General features: G+C 39.4%; 1 protein-coding gene across 1 annotated transcript in view; it reads right to left on the minus strand.

Moving 5' to 3' along the window:
• Window positions 1–15,735: 15,735 nt before the first annotated feature.
• The window catches only part of LOC127583619 (sortilin-related receptor-like), a 153,014-nt gene continuing 145,676 nt past the window's right edge, over window positions 15,736–23,073 (minus strand). Inside the window, 1 exon segment of the mRNA XM_052039782.1 lies at window positions 15,736–20,490. Coding sequence (XP_051895742.1) covers window positions 20,426–20,490 — 65 coding nt within the window. The 3' untranslated portion in view covers window positions 15,736–20,425.

Consider the following 23,073-nt stretch of genomic DNA (forward strand, 5'->3'; position numbering starts at 1 on the left):
ACCACGAGGTTTCTTTGTTCTGATTTCAAGATATCAAGGAAGTGCCTGCAGGCAAAATAAAACTACTTTCCCCACTTGTTATTTAATATGGTTTAACGGCCAACACACACCTTAACCAGCACATCAAAAACTACCGTTATTCCTTACTTTAGATCAATGCATTTTTTTAAAGCATTGGGAGGTGTGGATAGTGGGAGGGCTGCTTGCTTGAGTTATTCTCAGGGCAAAACAAGATTTTGATTTTTAAAATATCACATGAAGAATTAGGAAATGGGAAAGAATTTGAACTTGAGGTAGGTGGGAATATCAGAAAGCCACTGAAAATTAAGTCTAGAAGTCCACCTCCATCATTTTAAAAGATGTCACGTTGGGTTGAGTTGATAGATTTTAATTAAAGCAGCATCAAATTTGCAGTGTAATGTTGCAGAAGCAGTGCAGATACTGCCACCTGTAGGATTTTTAGAGAAGAGCCCTTGAATTCATTTCACTTTAGCCCTTCCTGCACTTCACCTGAGTTGTGAAGTTTGGTTTGGGCATCAACTATGTGGATTTAAAAAATAGCTAACGACCGTCTTTTAAGTTGTGCAGGTGTTGGCTGTCATGGAGCTGGCAGGGTGCAGGTGTGGTAGGTGGTATTTTGTAGAGTTCCCAGAAGTTTCAGAATTAGGACCAGCACAATTTCTTACTTCCATTTACAGCTCAGCCGTAGAAATCTGCAGGACTCGACACAAAACTTGGGAATGCTTAGAGCTACATGGAACATAGACCAGTAGAAATTGGAATACAGATGCCAAATGAAATTCAACGCAAAAGTGCAAATGAGGCATTTTGATGGGAAAAGTAAATACAGATGCAAAAGCAATATGGTAGTTATAAAGGAAAGAAAACAGGCCCAGAGATATTGTGCAGAAACCTTTGAAGGCGGCGGATGTATTAGTAAAGGAAATGGGATCCTTGGCTTTATCAAGGCACGAGTACAAAAGTTTGCAAGTTAATCAAAATCTACCAATAACACAAGTATTGTGTCTAGTTTGGGGCCACAGTTTAGGAAGAATCAGAAGGCTTTGGAAAGGATTCAGGAATGATCCCAAGAATAAGCTATATGGATAGGTGAGAGAAGCAGGGGCTGTTCTCCTTAGAGATGGGAACAATAAGATGTTGAGTGAGGTGTTCAAAACCATAATGGTTTTAGTGAGAGCAAAGAAGAACTGTTTCTGGTGACTGGAGGGTCAATAACACATTTAAGGCATGGGACAAAGGCTTTTTTCCTCAAACAGTAAGTGAATGGAATTTGGAATGCAGTGACTAATACTGTGGTAGATGTAGATTCAACAGTGCTGTCTAAATACATGGAGAAAAACTTTCAGAGAAATGGGGAGGAGCCTGGCACAGGAACTAACTTGATGGTTCTTTGCTAGTCAGACACATGGGCTGAATGGCCTTCAGGCATGACTATGCTGTGTATCTGTTCTGGGCTGGTCTTGTGTACAACTCACATATTTGTCCTTGTTCCAAAAAGTCTCAAATGTTTTTGAGTAGTCAATATTTTCCATTCAGAACACTAGTTTAACCGTATACTGTTTTCACTTAATGGCACTGCACTAACGTAGGTTGAGAATAAAGAAAGTGGCTGCCTACCTCTTAGCTACAATCACAGAAGGGGAAAAAAGTCTTGCATTTATGCAGCAATTTTCAAGATCTCTTGATGTCCCAAGGCACAGTACAGACAAGATAGCAATGAAGGAAAGCCACTGTTACATTACAGTCAATTTGCACAAAGCAAATTCCCACAATAAGCAACGGCCAGATTACCTGTTTCAGTGACGTTGATAGATGGATAAAGGCAAGGATATTGTGGATAAGTTCTCAGGTCTTTGAATTAGTACCATGAAATCTTTAACATCCAATATGAGCCTCTGTTCAATATCTTACCTTAAAGACCAGTGCAATAATAAAAAAAAATAAGAATTATCACAATTATTGAGATTTATTGCACGTCTACAAGTGACTGACAAAGTGTGGTTCACATGGAATGATGCAACTGTATGCATTTTATTTTTATTGCCTATGTAAAATTAATTACCATAGTAAAACATAGAGGATACAGAGTGGAGGGGTACAATAAACCCCAGCTGGAGTGGCAGGTCCATGCTTCCTGTGGTTTCCCACATCACATCCCCGATTGCCTGAGTTTTTTAGTTTTAGGTTAAATGCAAGTTGCAGCTCTCTCAGTCAGTTATTTCAAGTGGCTATCCCATATTTACTGGTGCCACTTTACTCAGAGGACCCTGATCTATAGGCACCCAGTGTGGAGGGTGGGTGAGACAACCATCTTTAGGTTCTATTCAATGTGGCCCTCTGTGGGATGAACATAGTCATTTTGTTCAGGAGGCTTCTGTGATCACTCTTGGTCTGCCTGCCTCCTTCTGGTTGTATGTGTGTGTCTGGCAGACACTGGACAGGGAACATGTAGCATCCCATGACAAGGGAGGGCATCTTACAGACACCAACAGTAATATAATAGGTTGAGTATAACAATGTCAAAATGACTTGCCCATGAACAGTGGATTCAGTAACAAGGAAATTTAAAGAGTATTTTGGTGCACAATTTTGATCAACACCTTCTAATGTCATGCAAAAGCATCAGAGATAGGCTCATCAAGTTTCGAACACTGGAGATCTTGGAGGTGATATATAATGGGGAACTAGACAAAATGTTACACATTGATCTATGGAGCAAGAAACTTAACAATCTGGCAGTAAGGGATCACAGGAGGTCAGATCTTCGAGGAGGGTAAGACTTAAGCAAAGCCTGATCTTGCATATTTAAATGAGTACAAGTAATCCCAATTAATAACTTTCTTCCAAGCCAAATCAATAGCTCCACTATTCCAGAGTTGGGTTTTGATTCAGGCTCCCTGCAATGGTTCTATAGTCTTTAATACTAACATGATATCAAGGTATACAAGATAATAAGAGGCATAGATCGAGTGGATAGTCAGAGACTTTTTCCCAGTGTGACAATGGCTAACACGAGGGGACATAACTTTAAGGTGATTGGAGGAAGGTATAAGGGGGATGTCAGGGGTAAGTTTTTTTTTCACACAAAGAGTGGTGGGTGCGTGGAACGCACTGCCTGCAGAGGTTGTGGGGGCAGATACATTAAGGACATTTAAGAGACTCTTAAATAGACACATGAATGATAGAAAAATAGGGGGCTATGTGGGAGGGAAGGGTTAGATAGATCTTACAGCAGATTAAAATGTCGGTACAACATTGTGGGCCGAAGGGCCTGTACTGTGCTATAGTGTTCTGTGTTCTATGACATCTCTCAATCTCTGCTTTGAAACTTGTATTTTCACAAGCGTGTGACTTACATTACTCCGGGTGGTCCGGGTCTTATCTAAACGTTCTAAGTTCTGGGCACTCCTCACCAGATGGAGTCATTTCCTTGCATCTACCCTGGTAACCCCTTAAATTATCTTAAGCACTTCAATTAGGAGTACAAACCTGTCCTCTTAATTTAACTTTTAATCCCAGTAATATTCCCCTGATTTGAAATACAAAACAGAGGGAAAAGATCAACAACCATGAAGGGAGTCGACGTGAGTGCATTTTAAAAATGTGCAAATTACCAAAGCAAAAAATGATTCTGGTTGAACTATTCAAAATAAGGCATGTGCTTATTATTTTTTTCAAAACAATGACTTTCTAATGGACTTCCATGGCAAATGGTTAAATGAGATAAAGGGGACTGTACAGTGCAAATAATATTATGTTTGAATAACTTTACCAACAGTGCCAATTAAAAAGACAGAGGTGGATATGCACAACTATTTGTTTAACTCTTGAACCAGGAAATATCACATAGATTTTTCTCAGTCTTGGCTGGTGAAAAGCAAAGGACTTATCCCTGCCACCTTGGCCTTTATTCCTAAAGCAAGTTATCTGGTGATTATCACACACTGTTTGAGAAAGCCTACTATATGCAAATTGGCTGCCAAGCCATTGATTATACTTCAGATTCTTCACTGGTCATAGGATGCTTTGGGATATCCAGATATTGTGCAAATTACCATAAATGCTGTCCTCTCTCTACAGTATACTTTTAATCCAGATGTAAATTCCTCTGTTCTGCAACCTTTGCCCCAGGTCTCTTGCATGATTGCAGGGAATGATCAAAGATTTACATAAAGAGAAAGCAGCTATTTTCTTTTAATTGAAGAAAGATAGTTCGGTAAACATGGGCAGTTCCTAACCACTTCCTTTTCTTTAAACCTATCACTGAGCATCTACCCTTTAGAAAGGTTTTGTAGGATGTAAAAAGGATGTAAAGAACCAACCCCCAAGATACAATTTCTGAAGCATGCAGGCACCACCTGTCTGAAACTTGTTGGTCTTCCAGAGTAAGGAGAAGTCCATAAGTGGGGAAACAGGTAGCTTCCCCATCAAGTCTGGAGTAAGGCAGGGTAGCCCACTCTCCTGTCTTGTTTGTGTGCTGCATAGAACCCTTTGTTGAATCTATCAGGAAGGACGTGGTATTAGAGGAGTGATGATGCTAGGTAGTGGGGGCACTCAGATCAAAGCCTCCCTGTAATGGATGACATCACTATCTTCTGCTCAGATCCATGGTTAGTTTGCAGATTGATCAGCATCTATGACCAGTTTGAGTTGGCATCAGAGGCCAGAGTCAACCACAGGAAGAGGAAGACCATGCTCGTTGGCTACTGGCCTGACCAGTCCACCATCCCCTTCACTATCAGGTCAGACTACCTGTAGGTCCAAGAGGTCTAATTCAGAGGGACTGAGTCACGTATCAAAAATTGGCTGGAGTAGACAGGCAACAGTAAGCAGAACTTGGGACTGTGGGATCGGCGCTCTGTCTCAATAACTGGTAAGAACCTGGTCATCAGATGAGAGGTACTCATGGTGCTGCTGTACTTGGGCACAGGTGTGGCCCATTCCCTGCTCCTTCGACATGGCAGTCACCTGAGCAATCTTCTGGTTTATCTGGGGATCCAAGATGGAATGGGTTCGATGAGTCACAACACAAATTCCTGGACAACGACAGAAAAAGTCTTCTCAACATGACCCTCAACCTGATGGTCACCTTTGTGTGTGGCTGCATCAGGCTGTGCTTGGAACCCAAGTATGTGGGCATCAACTGTTACTATGTGCTGAGGTTCTACCTGTCCCTGGTGTTGTGAAGGATGGGCCTGGCCCTGTTACTGTACAATGTCCCAGTCAGTTGGATGTTGCTGCACTACCTGTCCTTCATGGAAAAGTTCTTTCAGTAAGACACCTTGGACCACATGTCCATTAGGCAGTGGTCAGCACAGAACATCCTGCAGGCACTGTGGCACAAAGACACAATGGATCCTGTGGGGTAGTTCCTTGAACAGATTGTCCAAATCATTTGGCAAGACGCCTCATCACCAGAACTCGCCAAGGACCAGGACCTCGCTTGGCTGGTGATGAGACAGACTCTTCCTGTATAGTCAGAATCTCATTCCCAATTCACACTGCCCTCAGGACGACTGTGATGTGGATGAGACAGTCGCTCACCTCATTGAGGACTGTGCATTTGCAAAGAAGGTCTGGAGAAGGATGCAAGGGTCCTTGTTGAGGTTCATCCCAAGCAGCTGCAAAACAGTGGACTGATTCTCTGATCTACAGGCTGTTCCCAGGGATGCATACCAAGACAGACATCAAGTGTTGCTGGAAGATCATGAACTCAGTGAAGGCGCTCTTTGGTCTGCCCAAAACTTGTTTGGTCTTTCAGTACAATGAGATAAATAAGGCATGGCTGTGGGAGTACGTGCTGAAGGACACACACAAGCTCAGTGCAGCCACCACAAAAGATTTGCAGGGAAGGACTGCAGTTCAGAGTCCTTCTGCCACTAGACATTGAGGCACTAAGTCTAGGGTAGAAGCCTCTCAAACATTTTGTATCATCCCAGGTGACCATGAGTGGCAATGTTGTTCTGTACATGATGTCTGAACACTACCAATGTATAGAACCAATAACATTGTGAATGTATAGACTGAATGACACTAAATACGACATGACCTAGCTTTGGCAGAATAGGTAAAGGAGAATTCTAAGATCAAAAGGGTAACCAGGGAGAGGATTGGTTCCATTAAGGATCAATGTGGTCATCCATATGTGGAGCCACAGGAGATGGCTGAGGTCTTAAACGAATAGATCTCATCTTTATTTACTGTGTAGGTGATCAGGAAAGCTAAGGAATTCAGGGAAGTGAATAGTGAGGTCTTGAAACATAACCACATTACAAGAGGTGGTGCTGGTGATATTAAAGCACATAAAGGTGGATAAATGCCCGGAGTCTGACCAAGTGTTCCTAGGACACTGTGGGAAGCCAGGGAAGATGCTGCTGGGGCCTTGGCAGAGATACCTGTATCATCATTAGCCACAGGTGAGGTACCAGAAGACAGGAGGGTGGCTAATATTGTGCCTTGAAGAAGGGCTGCAAAGACAAGCCAGGGAACTCTCAAATTTGACTGAGATTTTTTGAAGAGGAGACCAAGAGGATTGTCGAGGGCAGGGCAGTAGAAGGACTTTAGCAAGGCCTTTGTTAAGATCCCACGTGGTAGGCTGGTCTGGAAGGTTAGAACAGATGGGATCCAGGGTGCCCTAATCAATTGGATACAAAATTGGCTTGGTGGTAGGAATCAGAGGGTGGTAGTGTAGGGTTGTTTCTCAGATTGGAGACCTGTGATCAGTGGTGTGCTGCAGGGATCCATGTTAGGTCCCCTGATATTTGGCATCCATATTAACGATTTGGATGAGAATGTAGTTGGCATGCTTAGTAAGTTTGCAGATGCCACCAAAATTGGTGGTGTGGTGGACAATGAAGATTACAACGGGATCTAAATCAAGAGGAAAAGTGGGCCAAGGAATAGCAGACGGTATTTAACTCAAGCAAGTGCAATGTGTTGCATTTTAGGAAGTTAAAACAGGCCAGGACATAGATAGTGAATGGTAGGGCTCTGGAACTGATGTAGAACAGAAACCTAGTGGTACAAGTACATAGTGTCCTGAAAGTGGTGACACAGGTAGACAAGGTGGTGAAGACGACATTTAGCACACTTGCCTTCATTGGTCAGGGCACTTATTGTTTGTTGTTCGGTCTCTACTTATAACTCAAGCCTAGCTATAGGAAAGATGTCGTTACACTAGAAAGGGTGCAGAAAGATTCAAAGGTGTTACTGGAGTTCCATCGCTAGAGGACATAGGTTTAAAGTGAGAGGGAAAAGATTTAAAAGGGGATCTGAGGGGCAAGTTTTTCCCCACACAGAGGGTGGTGGGTATATGGAATGAGCTGCCAGAGGAGGTGGTAGAGGTGGGTACAATTAATGTTTAGAAGACATTTAGACAGTTACATGGATAGGAAAGGTTTGTACAGATATGGGTTAAATGCAAGCAAATTGTTTGAGCTCAGGCAACTTGGTCAGCATGGATGAGTTGGGCCAAAAGCCCTGTTTCTGTGCTAGTAACTCCATACTACGAATGTAGACAGTCATGCAGTGTGTTATTTGAATGTATATATATTTTTAAATGAATAAAGTTTAGTTTTGAAATAAAAGTCCACAAGTGAATGCTGCTGACTGGTGCCAAGCGTGGGACTATGTGCTTGGGACAAATTGAAGGCCAATGTAACCACCACAAAGGCTTTGTGGGGAAGGACCATGGTCTAGGGTCCTGCTGCCAGCGGGACTGAGCCTTGTGTCACAGCCTCTCAAACACTTTGTGGGGATATTATTTGAGGAACACGAGTGATACTGACATATTTTAAGAAAATGTATTGAATTGCTGGTACAATGAATGTAGACAAATGTTCCAATTGTATTGACTGTATATATTATGATTGAAGTATATTTTTGGATAAAAAGCAGAGCTCCCAATCAGATACAGTTAGTACGACAAAACTGATGTCAAATTTATTTTCTTCGATTCAAGTTCTTTAACTTTATTTTTAAAATGACTCAATTGAAACAAAATAAACTTGCACTGTAGAAGGTGCATCTGGAAATGGCTTTGAAACTCTGTGCAACATGTGGAATGCATCTACATTGTCCAGAATGAATAACCTTGTAGTAGGCCACATTCCATCCTGAGTAGTTTTAAGTTCGATGGTTGGAATTATGAACACCATCTACCCATACGTGTAAATTGTTCATTACAGAAATCTATTCACAGCCCAAAACATAGTGTGCTATCAAGTCAAATATGATACATACATTTAACAGAGAACAATCACACAGCACAGGAGGTACCCATATGACCCACCATGCCTGTCCTAGCTCTTTAAAAAGGGAGAATTAGTCCTATTACTCTGCGATTTCAACATAACCTACCACCTTTTTCTTTAACTGAATATATTCTATGGTTTGTTTTAGGCATTGTAGTCAGTAGGAATTACAGCTTTAATAATGTGTTTTAGTTCAAGCAAAACACAGTATTTCATTTTAAATTAAATCTAGAAATTATAAACCCTGAATTTCCATTTGTTGTTTGACATACCCCATTCTCCATTATTTTCTCCTTTCACCCTCACCATATTAAAATCAGGCGTTTGGTCCCAACTCGTTTTATTTCTTCTATGACACTTTGCTGCTACAATCTGTAAGTATTTTTTTTTTACAAGCTTGGCTTCACTCAACACTTTCAGACTCCCCTGACAAAATACTGCATCATGGATCTGGGCCTTGTCCTCAGTTTAAGAACCGGTCTTCTGCCTGTATTCAGTTAATGATTTCTACCACTTGGTCAGCACTTCACCATTTTTTCCCTAAACCATTGATTTGATTCCATTGAAAACCCAATGATAAATAGCATTTTTTTAAAAAAAATTACCTTTGGGGATTGGGAATTGGTGGCATAGTTGGCATTTATTGCTGTTCTCCAATTGCTTGAGGACTTCTGACTTGATCTTGTAGCCACAGTATTTATGTGGCTTGTGAGTTTCTGATCAATGGTAACCCCAGGATCAGTGTTCTCACTGATGTCTTTGAATACCAAGGATGGATTGCCAGTCCTCTCCCTAGCCTGGTAAAATTTTCTTCTTGCTTAAAAAAATACCATTCTTTACATTCCTGGAGGGAGAAATAAATAAAAAACTGTACAATTTACAAGGCATACCTGAACAAAGAATTGGTCCACTAATACACAATTTGCTTTGGTCTAATAATCCTAACTTGGTAAAAATGTCCCAATGCACTTGAAATACATAAAGCCAAGAGATATTAGGATGGATTGCCAAAAGTTTGGTCAGAGGCAAGTTTTACAGATCCTAATAAAGAGACAACGTATTTAGGGGGTTCAGTGCCAAGAGCCTAGCCTGGCAAAGCTAAGCTTACCAATGGTGATAAAAACTGGCAAGAGATAGAACTGGAGGAGCACAAATCTTCGAGGGTCAAAAGGAAATGAGGGAAGGCCAGAGGATCCATATTGGATGCCAGTCTTGTCGAGTTGTTGTAGTGCATTTGCAGCCAATGATGTTAAGATTGGAGGGAATGGACATTTAACATGGTAAGTGGAATACTGATCAAACAGACAATCTTCTGTGGTGTAGAGTTTCTTGTATGTTGCCATACCTGTACAAACAACTAAGCAGCACAGCAGAAAACCATAATCTCTAACGAAATACTGTTAAAATGTTACTAGATCTTGTCTGGATTTTTGAAATAGGGTGTAGGTAGACAGAGAGCAAGGAATACCCATCAAAAGTTGCAATGGGAAAAAAAGTAATGCTTCCAACTTTATGGGTTTAATTGGCAGATAAACCAACTAAGGGTGAATCAGGATATTATTCACCAGTTACAAAACAACTGGACAGCCCATATTTGGACTCACTTCAGTGACCTCTGCTGCTTCCAACAAAACACATTCAAATGTTTACAACAAATCCTACCACACAAGATGTTAATTATATTTTGTAACAAGGTGTTTATATTCTGAAGTGAAAAAGAAACAGAAGAGGGAACATTGTGCCAGCACTGTATCTGGAATAATGAAGAAGTAATTTTCATTAGTTAGGTTGTGATGAGCTCCCCTCCACTGCTCCATTAAGAGTCAGACATAGTCATCACTGACTGCCAATTTGTGCTTTGTACCTTGTGAGAATGTATGAGCCATAAAATGCCTTGGTGACTGCACAGACAGTATTAAGAAATTTCAGCTCAAGATACATACAAACACATGATTATTAGCAGGGATAGCCTCTCAAGCCTGCTCCAGCATTCAGTAAGATCATAGCTTTGCTGACTGTAACCTCTACCCCCTGTAACCTTTCACTCTCTTGCTCATCAAGAATCTACCTACCTTAGCAATATTGAAAGACTACTTCCACTGTCTCCTTTGAGGAAAATGATTTCAAATACTCATGACCCTCAGAAAAAAAAATACCTCATGTCTTAAATAGGCAACCCCTTGTCATTAAACAGTGATCCTACTTGTAGATTCACTCAGAGTACCCACCAGAGCATGTCAAATGCACAAATTTTTATAAACACAAAATTTGGATGTTAGCCAGATACTATCTTTAATAAATCAATACTGAGCACCCATGATTAATCAATACTTTCCTGAAGAATGAGTAACTCTTTGCAATAATTTACACATATCCCAACTTAGAGTAATTAATCTTTTAATTCCTTTCTCCCATTTCAAACATCGTAACAGTTCTCCAGCACATATGGAGAGAGGAACAGAAAGTGATAGCACCTTTGTTACTTCTTTTAATGGCTTGGCTTGCATTTAATTCGGGACTACTGTTAAAACAATTTTCAAACAATGCCAATGCCCTTAAAATGTTTTCTCTCATGTTCATTCCATCTAAGACTTCATATTCTTCAACATCAGGACCTTCTGTGCTACTCTTATTTCCACAAAGCTTGCTCACATACCCTTTGATAATTTTCAATCATTCATCCAAATTCCCCTTCAATGTCATGGTTGATAGGCTGTGAACAAATTCCAGCAACACTTTGCATGACAGAACCCCTCACTAGTCCCTTCATGGTTTAATTATTCATCCTAATATGCACAGAAATACACACACGAGGTGTGTATTTTTTTTAGAACCACATGTGCAAGAATGCAACATCCAATTTTTGGAATTTTGTAAAATTTCATAAATTTCATGTTCTCTTCCAAACTTAAGTTTTAGATTGAGCATCTGTGTTTAGGTGAAGCATAAATTTGGGGGGGGGGGGGAATCCACAGAATTTTAATCATCTTCATACAATTTTCTCAAAAAAAGGCAATTTCAGATCATGAAACATGCTTTTAGACTCAAAGATATTCCTTCAGTTTACAATGATCATGATAAATAAGGAATCTTTGAAACATCCAAAGCTTCTATACTGAAAATTCATCGCATGATTTTTGAAACTAGGCATCACTCAACTATTTGCCAACTTCTACAAATGCTCCATTCAAACACAAAAATCACCCACTTACTTGGCAAACCTTCCCAACACGATGCCCCAACTCACACCACCCCATCTTTAAATTATAATCTACAGTGGTCCAGAGCAAAAAACCTCCCTTAGTGTTTTTGCTTTTAACAATTGATTATTTTTGTTTTAAAGCTCTTTACATCTCATGGAGACACAAGAGACTGCAGGTGCTGGAATCTGGAGCAACACACAATCTGCTGGTGGAACTCTGTGTCAAGCAGCATCTGTGGGAGGAAAGGAATTGTTGATATTTCAGGTCGAAACCCTGCATCCAGGATTGAGAGGCTCTCAGTCCTGATGCAGGGTTTCGACCCGAAACATCAACAATTCCTTTCCTCCCACAGATACTGCTCGACCTGCTGAGTCCCTCCAGAAGATTGTTTGTTGTTACATCTCATGTGCTTCAAAAACCATCTTAAAACTTCTCCACTGTCAACTTAACTCTTTTCCATACCAATTAACAAAATAATCTTTGTTCCCTCCCCTAAGCAGACTTTAAGCCATATTTCTTTGTTGATGTTATAAAGCACTATAGAAGTGCCAGGTTTTGCTTACAAGTACAGTACATGCTTATATTACAATATATTGATGCTTTGTTTAACTTCCTGGTATACAAAACTGACAATTTGCTAAAATCAAAACAGTTTTTGGAGAAGCAGAAGAAAAATTAAATACTATGCAGATGTTCATGGTATAAACCTTGCATCTTTAGAAGCCACAAAAGCACTGACAAGCTGAGGTCCATGAAACATCGAGTTAGCAGTGGCTCCACAATGCCTGATAACTAATATCGCAGCTAGGTATGCGTTTTAACAAATTAAATAAATTTAGGTTCCTCATTTAAAAGTTTAAATTTTCCAAGTCTTTTCTCTTTGGAATCTAGATATAAAATTTATAGAAGCTGCCTCAAGAGCTGGGTCTTGTTAATTCCAGAAATATCAGGATCTTACTTAAGATACATGGTCATAGCAAAACCAGAACTGGAACACATTCTTCCTTCAAAGAACCTCAGGGCAACCTCGTGTTTTATTGGGATTTTCACACCATATATTTTTAGTAAAGCACAAAGAACAGACAGAAGGAAGACCACCTGGTCCATCAAGCCTTTCTCACTCAACTGCAATGCCTTGTGCATCATACATTCATCTTGTCACCACTCCATGCATCTTGCTCCTCACGACTCCCAATGCCACTGGAAGTCTTAAATTTGGTCCTGGGAATTAAAAAACTCAGAAACCCAAAGCTAAATAGGGAAAATGAGAATCTGGAAAGTTTTTCTCCAATCCTACCTGATCAAAATTAGTCTAAAAGAATGGATGGATGGATTATTTGCCCAGTTTGGTACCTCTCTCTTGCATGATGCAACATCAAGTCCACTCTCTCAAAGATCAGAAATCACAATACCGAATATACTTCATGATACCCCACAACCTGTTTAAGTAGTCAGCATGTACATAGGCTAGTCTTTTCATTATTTTAACGTCAAGTTGACAAGTCTTTAAAAGATCAATTTCTTTAATCTTATCTGGCATCTAAGAACACCTGTACCTCTCTTCAGCACCTTTCCCAAAGTCTCAACATCGCCCACTGTTTGAGATACTAGTACTGGATTCCATATTCTCAGTGAGGTCTAACCAGGGTTTGTTTTAGAATATAGTGGTAATGTCTTGCCTTATACTGGATCATCAGGTGAATGCAGCCCAGTACTGCAACTTCCCAGCATTGGTCCCAGGAAAAGCTATAAATATATTGCTTTTTTTTCCACTGAAGACTTCAGATATTCAAAGTAAAGGGAAAGTGTGCTTAGTGTTGAGCCTCCATACATGTATAACTCTGACTTCACCGAGTTAAATGCCTTTAGTATAATGAGTTTCATCACAACCTGTTTGAAGACAAAAAAAAACTGCAGATCTTGGAATCTAGAACAAAAAAAATGCTAGAAGTCAGCAGGTCAAGCAGCATCTGTGGAGGCAAAAGATGCAAGTCAATATTTTGGGTTGAGACGCTGCATCAGGACTGAAAAGGAAGAGGAAAGATTGCCTGTATATAGCAGTACGAAGGGGGGTGGGATAGAAGCTGGTTGGTGATAGATGGAACCTGATGGGGAGGGGATGATGGGGAGAGGGAACCAGGTAGTGGGAGGTGTTGGGAGGGGTGAACAACAGGAAAAGAAAACTAGGTGGACAGGTGAGTGTATGTGGGAGGAGAGTGCTGGGGGTGTGGGTTACCTGATATTGGAAAATTCAAATGTCTTTACCATTGGGTTATAAGCTACCTAAAGTGGAATATGACGAGCTTGCCAGCAGTAGTCTGATTTGCTGACACCTGCCCATAACTTTGTATCATCTTCAAACCTGTAAATCATAACCGTGGAGTAGGTGCTGGGGTTATTTAGAGTGTGCAGTGTTAAGGCTCACAAGATTGTTCAGTGTTGAACTGGTTACAAGATCTTTAAGCAGATCAGCAACTGTTGATAACTTGCTGTCTGCAGACATACAGTAATATTCTTCAGTTACTCTAGAAAGTTCACAACAGTTCCATAGGATTTTAGGACAGACAAGAAATTCTGCAGATGCTGGAATCTGGAGCAATACACAAAAAGTGCTGGAGGAACTCAGCAGGACAGGCAGCACCCATGGAGGGAAATAAAGTCGACATTTCAGACCGAGACCCTTCATCAGGACTGGAAAGGAAGAGGGCAGAAGCCAGAATAAGAAGGTGGGGGGGACGGGGAGGAGTACACACAGGCAGGGGATAGGTGAGATCAGGTGAGAGCCGAGTCCAGCTGAGGGGGGAAGGTAGGTGGGTGAGGGGGGGGGGGGGGGGGGGGGGGGGGGAGAGAGATGTAATAAGCTGAGGAGGTGATAGGTAGAAGAGGCCAAGGGCTGAAGGAGGAGGAATCCGGTAGGAGAGGGCAGTGGACCATGGAATAAAGGGGAAGGGGAGGAGAAGAAAAGGGCAGGTCATCAAGGCGGGGGAAGGGAGCCATAGCAATAAAGGGAAGACAAAAGGAGTGGGGGGGGGGGGGAAGGAGGAGGAAGAAAAAGGGGTGGGGGTTAGAGAAATCGATGTTAAGGCCATCAGGTTGGAGACTCCCAAGGCAGAATACGAGGTGTTGTTCCTCCAACCTGCACCTGGCCTCAATGTGGCAGTAGAGAAGGCCATGGATAGACATGTCAGTATGGGAATGGGATGTGGAATTGAAGTGGGTGGCCACCAGGAGGTCCTGGCTGTTGTGGCAGACGGAACTAAGGTGCTCAACGAAGCAGTCACCCAATCTGCGCTGGGTTTCACCGACGTACAGGAGGCAGCACCAGATGCCAATGACACCCTTGGACTCACAGGATTTAATCCTGTGGAATCCTTTCCAAATACAGTCTTCCAGGCTAGCTTCAGTCAACAAACTTGTCAATGTCATCAAAGCAATCGAATCAGTAACACAATATTTTCTATAAACTATGTTTGATGCCCCCTTGCAATTCCTTCAGTCTATGTGGCAATGCTGAGCACCTCAATTTCTTTGAGCAGTCTACCTGTAAATGAAATCAAATAAACAGGCATGCTTCTGTCTTGCTTCACCTTCCTACAAAGTGAAACCACTTGTATATCCTTCTACTCATAGGGAGCAGTTTCCAATTCCAGCAAGCTGTTGTCGCTGCTAACAAGGAACATAAAGTAACTTCATCTCATACAAATGCCATAAAAGAAAACACTATTATGGTAATTTAGAAATGATGAAGTAGTCTAACATTTCATTCACTAAAAGCTATATAGCAAAGAATAAAGGGATGCTTGAATTGAAGTACATAAATGATCTTTTTATAAAATAGACAAAATGTTGGTCATTTTGGGATCAGTGATGGTGAGGGAAAAGAATCCCACTAGCAATCACAATGAGGTTTCCTACTGAAACTTGCCAAGTGAATAGAAATTGTTCAAGAGCAACGGAACTTTTCATTCCTCCAAAAATGCTTGAGCAGCTTACTGATGCCCATGCTTCTAGGGTCACACTCGACATGGTCACAGAATAATAGGCAATAAGTTTGCCTTCATTAGGCAGGAAAAGCTGCAGTTTCCCATAGGGAAGCTTAGGGGTTATGCAGGCTTAGGGGAGAAAATATTCACAGTGATGAAGGGAAAAGGAGGAAAAATGAAGGAACAGTAGAAAGTGTTGGAGCAAAAAATTTAAAACAGAATATGAAATATTCTCTACGATTGAAGAATCAGTTAAAATTGCAAAATTCCTGAAAGTCTTGATCCAAGTAAAATTTATTAAGTGAAATAAATCCACATTTAAAGCACATTGCACCCCTTCCAAAAGTTAACAGCAATAGATGATTAAAAGAATCAGAGATCAGTCATACAATTCACCCAATATTCTATTAGTGCAAAGTCTCACAACACAACAGCCTGAAAATCAAAACACAGTGTGAAAAATCTGAACCTGAACATCTTTAGTACCACTAATTTTGATGATTTCTGGCACAACTATGCTTAATTCAAGATTTGTTTCATAACATTATTTTTTTTTAAATCACAGAACATAGGTGTAAATGCAATACATGATTTATATTGTTGCTATATACAGAAGTACTCTCCACATCCCCATGCAAACCATCTACTGTGCTTTCAATGATCTCTAATCACTACCAAACATAAAAAATAGATCCACAGCATTATTTTCCCAAAATTTACACTTTTTAAAAACATATTTTCCATTTATACAAAACACCCACTATTGTACACTGTGCATTGTACAATCTGCAACTTTGGAATCTGATATGCATTTCTTTCTCTACAAAGTTGAAGCAAACAAATTTATTTTCAAAGCAAATAGAGTACACTAAAACTACAAAGTGTCCTGATAGGTGGCTGGCTGGCTGGCTGAAGAATGGAGCATGTTACTCTTTATGTGCAATTTAATTGTGAGGATTGGGGTGTGGGAGAAATTATTAAAGGCTGATGCACAAAAGCAGACACTTAAGATTTACTCAGTAAGGCAGATGTGGCAGAATGATTTAAAGGCTTTTAAGCATTTTCTTATACAGAAAAAAACACTCCAGCTTTAAGGCAAGAAATCAAATGAAAATACAGGAAAATTAAAAAAGTAGTACCATATATTAAAAACAAGCAGCCCTGCTGGATATTTCCCTCCTATGCACCAGCAGTAAAATAGTACATTCATGTGACTTAAATAAAATGCAAAAATTATTGACCAATTTTAAGAAAGGCTTCACTTCAACACAGCATCACATAACTACCATACAGTGAAACTTCTCTAACACAAGACAGCAGGTTGCCAAGAATCACGTGATGGATTTTCCAACTAGAAAGACAGAGTGAAGGGAAAACAGTATATAAAGAAAACAATTTTTCCCCTTCAAAACGTGCACATTTGACAAAATTTCACATAGGTTCTCATCAAGTTCAACATAATCAGATAGTAGGATTGCAAACAAGGCTACAAGTTTATATGACACTTCAACACTTTTTGAAAAAGTGAGGATAATTTATAAAGGAGTCTGTGGAATACTCCCATAGATGTTAGTTTATACAGGCAAAATTCTTCAGCAAAATTATAATTATAAATCTTGTTCAGTAGGACTTTCATATTTAGCAGTTTAACACTCACCACCACAATGCAGGCAGATATTCTATTACTACTAGGAGCTGTTAATATTTCACATAAAAGGAGAGTTGTGTTAAAACATGGTGCTCTTAGTAACGGTGATTTTTCTTTACGTTGCATTCCTTCAGACTGTGTCATCAGTAAACTTTGACTAAGTACGTAGTCAATACATGCTGATAGGATTTCTGAGGCAATTCTTTCGAGAAAAGAAGTGTTGAAGAGCATTAATATGTTGTGGAAATGTTTATTAATAATTAAGGCAATTTAAATTATTTTAAGATAGTTTAAAAATCCAATTGCAATTATTTGCCAGCCCTTAACTGTTATTATGATCCATATTTTTGGTTATTCTTCAGAACAGAATTTGAACCCATTTTCAGTCTCAAATCAAATTATAGAAACATAATTACATGTTGTATAATTACAAAAAGTGAATATTACCTGCATTAGATCTGGGAGTCAGAAACTTTTTGTAAAAACATAAGAATAGTCATCGATATTAAAAGCTATTAAAATCTGTAAATCTTTTCTTAACTCTATTATCATTGGGGAAGATAAACTAAGGTAAAGAATCATCCAATTTAAGATGATATTTTGCTCCTAATTGATACAAAGTCAATTACAATATGGTGTAAAAGAGCTTGGACTTGAAGATACAAATGACAGCACTTTGAATCAGCCATGATCTTATTGAATGATGGAACAGACTCCAGCAGAGGAGTGGCAACTCCTGTATCTTATGTTTGTATTTAAGAACTGTAGCCATCTAGTGCAGTAAATTAGGAAATTCCTATAACTTACTGTATATGTCCAGATCTGGGAACTAAAACCTTCTGGGTGTTTTAATAACAGCAAGGACAAACACTTTTGTCTTATGTTGAAAACATGATCAGAAACAAAGCAAAACTGGCAGCTGCTGGCAACCTTCTAAGCTCCAAGCTGAAGCTGCACTCGGTTTCTGATGGTCAAACTACCATCACATCACAGTAATACGAAATTTGAAACTAATCTGAAGTCAATCCTTTGGTCCCAAAGTGATCATTCATGCATTGTCCTTCATAGTACAGTCTCTAATGTTATGAATGATGGGTAATTAAGTTCTACCTCTGTGCTGTTTCTAAACAATCTACTAAATTTATCAAGATTCTGTAACAACTTTTTCTTTTAAAATTGTTTTCCTTTCTTTGTGAAATGGGAATTAAAATGCATAAATTAATCAGTCATAAGGCTGAATATAATTTATAGTCCAGAGGTCCAAGCGAATGGCAAGCATGTTGATGCAGTAATGGCAAATGGCGTGCAGTGCTTGGGTCATTTTCTTGAGATGAATTTTATTTTTTACAAAAAAGGCAGATGCAAAAAAGTCCAAAAGTGAAACAGGAAACATAGAAAACACTCAGCAGACTGGTCAAAATCAAAAACAGAGAAGGCAGGGTGTTTTTGCTGCAAAATAGATTTTCTTGATAAAATATTAACCACATCTTCTTAGCAACAATGCATAATCAATACTTGTTTTTTGGCCCATTTCCAGTTATTCAACTCATCCCATTTGTGTCAATTAAAACATTCTGGTTTACAAGAGATCTGGTGGGAAACTATTCCTATAATGCATACATTTACAAAAATCTAGTTGAGTTCCAGAAGCAAAATTAATGTTGGTTTTTGAAAAGGTGAAGGCAATATAATTAGAAAACAGCTCCATTTCAGTGCAAGGCAAATGGGGCAGAGACATTTGTTCAATGCATCTGCTCATATGCAAGTATCTGGGTTACTAATATACCTTCCTTATAATTGTGAAAGGGTCGCTAAGGTTCTTTTTGCAGAGAAATGCCATTCCCCTTCCACCTACTAGCGGGTAACAAAAGTCTTTCAAGTCAACCTCATCAACTTTGAGGCAAGAGATTGGCAGCTATGTAGTTCTGTGATTGAAGCTGGAAGGCAAATAGAGATCCAAGAGAAAATGTACATCAGTGTTAATGTACTTCAGACTGCACACATCTGGATTCTTTTTCTTAAAAAAAACAGATAATGGATTTGGGAATATTAAATCTTTAAAGAAAATTTTGGGATTAGACCATCTGACACTATTCCAACTAAAGGCAACTGGGGCTGGTGTATACTATAAACTACACAAGATAAATACGTGTTTATCCTGAAAACGAGGACCTACAACCCTGCTTTTGGGGGGGGGGGGGGGGGGGGGGGGGGGGTTGGAAATACACTGCTGTGACCTAGTAGTACATTCATTTGTTCAGCACCCTTCTGGTAACTGGCAAAAAAAATCTTTCTGAAAAAAAGCAGCAAATTGTTATGATCTGGAATTCATTACTTGAAAGGGAAATGGAAACAGATTCAATAAAAACTTTCAAAAAGGAATTGGATTAATACTTAAAGGTGGAAATGTGCAGAGCTAGGAACAAAGAATGTGCAAATGAAATTAACTGTACAAGCTTTTTCCAAAAGCTGGTACAGTCTTCAGCCAAATAACTTCCTGCTGTTTGCTATTGTATGACTCAATGAAGGTTATTGTGAAATTATATCTTGCTGGAATATGCAAGAGTACTGAAATAGTTGTAATATAATCTGGATATAATACAAATTGAAATTGAAGGGGAAATGAAGTATATTACAATGGCCTACTTCCTGATTATGTTGTTAATAAAAAGTATATTGCATTATTCCAAAACTCTGCCTGCATAATTTTTGATTTTTTTTAAATCAATGGATAGTTTAAAAGTGATACAAGAAAATAGTGAAAGGATTAATTGCACTGCCTAAGTGAAATTTCACTATAAACAGATTTTTGTTGCAAAATATTTGCCATGCTAATGCTTAAATACATGATTTAACAAATTTATTTGATGTGATATTATGATAAATTTGTTATATTCTTTTGATTAACTTTTTCTTTTAAAAGCCATAATCATTAAGACATGACTATTTAAGGAAAATAGTTTGGAAATGTGACCTCAAGATTAAATTTTCGACTGATAAATTAGTCTAATCTATAAACCATCAGAAAGAGGGATTGCAACCGTAATATCCCTCAAGCAAATAACCTGAAATATATCAGTTGTCCGAAGACAAGGAACAGAAGTACAGCTGTGCAAAAGCCTACAGTCAGGGACCAGGGCTGCACCACACACCTTGCAATCTTATCCAAATATCACAGCGCATTACAATAAAGTCTAAATTTTGGTCCATATAAAAATAATGTATTGCAACTCAGAAAAGTGCATTTTTAAAAAGGTTTTTTCCTGCTGCTGAGACTTCTTAGAAGAATTCTTAAACCGCTTGTTTGCAGCAAGGTCTTCATGCAATTACCATTGGTACATCATCTGAAAAACCGTTAATCAAGGGTGCATCTTCATCATCACCTAAAAGCATGAACAGCAACAATTCAGTGAATGGAAATTGATCTACAAGAAACATATTAAAAAAAAATCCATTCCCCCAAACCCCTTCTACAACCAAGTTCCTAAGTACAGGAAGTACCACTATAGCCTTTGTTGGTAATGCTCCATTTTCAAACAACTGTGAGCACAAATGGAACCAGTTTTTATACTATTCAACAAGCATTTTGAAGATAGTGCAGGAGATGTTTCCCAATTTCAATAAATAGCTCTGGCAAAACTGAGCTGGGCAGAGGATTATAACTTGCAGAATACCAGTGTAGGATAGGCTATAACTACCAGGTTATTTTCGCATGTACAGCATAGCTTTCTCATGTCGTTAAAATAAAACTTGTAAGTATTCATTTTTGGCAAAAATCTGTTATTTCCAAAGCACTGAACAGAAAAGCAGAGTTTTCCAATAAAATAACCAGGTAAATATTAGCTCATGCATTCAGCAGGACTGCACAAGATAATTACAAATGAGCATGGCCATTTGCAATATTTTGATTCAAGCATCCACCTATATTCTAATGTTTATCCATTTCTTGATTGGATTCTAGGGATTTGCCTCCTTGAAAGTCCCAATATCTATTCCATATATTGATCATGCTCTATGAAACTGTGATTATTTTCTTAATTTTATTGTTTTGAATTTGTGATTTCAATCTGTACATTGATATAATGGTCATGTCCAACTTTATCTATAGCCTTAACTTTAAACCATTGAAATCATCTGGAGGCACATCCAGGCTGAGAAGCCAAAATCTGTCCAGTCCCCAGGAATGGAGGAAGGGAGAGACAGACGGACAGGGAGATAAAACCAGAGGCAAAGATTACCTGAAATTGGAAAATTCAATGTTCAGAGCACTGGGTTGTAGACTATGCAGGCAGAATATGAGGTGTTGTTCCTGTAGTTTACATTGGGCCTCAGCCTAGCAGTGGAGAAGGCAGAGGATGGATAGATCGGTATGGGAATGTGAACTGAAATGGAAAGCACTGGAAGCTCAGGATGGCTAATGTGGCCTCTGACCCTACTCCTCAAATTTGTAGTAAATTTGTTTTTAACATACTTTGCCTTGTTTGTTATCCATTAATTAGGAATTTGTATTAATCCCTGTGGATTTGAAGTTTGACTTTTGATCATTTGAGAATTTTTTGGAAGTTGTGTTATACCTCAGAATCAGGTTTATTATCACTGACACGTTGTGAAATTTGTTGTTTTGCAGCAGCAGTACAGTGCAAGACATAAAAACAAATTAGAAAAAAATAAATAAATAGTGCAAAAGAGGAATAACAAGGTAGTGTTCATGGACCATTCAGAAATCTGATGGCAGAGGGGAAGAAGCTGTTTCTAAAACGTTGAGTGTGTGTCTTCAGGTTCCTGTACCTTCTCCCCAATGGTAGTAATGAGAAGAGGGCATGTCCCAGATGGTGAGGGTCCTTAATGATGGATGCTGCCGTCTTGAGGCATTGCCTCTTGAAGATGTCCTCGATGGTGGGGAGTGTTGTGCCCATAATGAAGCTGGCTGAGTCTACAACCCTCTGCAACCTCTTTCAATCCTGCACACTGGAGCCTCCATACCAGGTGGTGATGCAGCCAGTCAGAATGCTCTCCACCCTACATCTGTAGAAATTTGCAAGAGTCTTTGGTGACATACCAAATCTCCTCAAACTCCTCAAGTAGTAGAGCCATTGGAGTGCCTTCTTTGCGATTGCATCAATGTGTTGGGCCCAAAGTAGGTCCTCCAAGATGTTAACGCCCAAGAACTTGAAGCTGTTCACCCTTTCCACCATTGACCCCTCAATGAGGACTGTGTGTGTTCTCCCTACTTCACTTTCCTGAAGTCCACAATCAATTGCTTGGTCCTGCTGACGTTGAGTGTGAGGTTGTTTTCAAAAGAAATTTCCACAGTGCAGTTATAACTTGGAGTTTAAGATAATTGGTCAGAGGGATCCTCTTTTTGGAATCATTGGCATTAGTTCAACAACATGGCAGCTAAACTCAAATATTCCAGTGGCAGAATTTTAAAGCAACTAGTAGATAACCTGGGACATTGTTACTGTTAGCAAAATGAGTCTATCTAGGAATGTAGTATCTAGCAGTCAATCAGCACACACTAAATGACTATTGTCAATCTTACATATTCAAAGAATGTTCACTTTAAAAAAGAAACCACTAACTGATCATGGGACAACATGTACGAGTGGCATACTGCCATCATCAGACAATCTGTTCCAGGATTTTCTACACTACCAATTGTGGACACAGCACAACAGAATATACAAAAGCTTGAAAACATGCACCACCAGGCTCAAGAACAGCTATAAGACTCATGTATGATAAAGATGAACTCGATCTCTCAATCTACCTCATCACAGCCCTTGCATCTTATTTGTTTACCTGTACTTTCTCAGTAATGGTAACTGTAACATTATATTCTGCATTCTGTTACTGCTTCTCTCTTTATACTACCTCGATGTACTTATGTTTTGGAATGGTCTGTATGGATGGCATGCAAAACAAAACTTTTCACTGTATCTCAGTACATGTGACAGTAATAAACC

Source organism: Pristis pectinata, chromosome 27, assembly GCF_009764475.1.
Source record: "Pristis pectinata isolate sPriPec2 chromosome 27, sPriPec2.1.pri, whole genome shotgun sequence".
NCBI lineage: Eukaryota > Metazoa > Chordata > Chondrichthyes > Rhinopristiformes > Pristidae > Pristis > Pristis pectinata.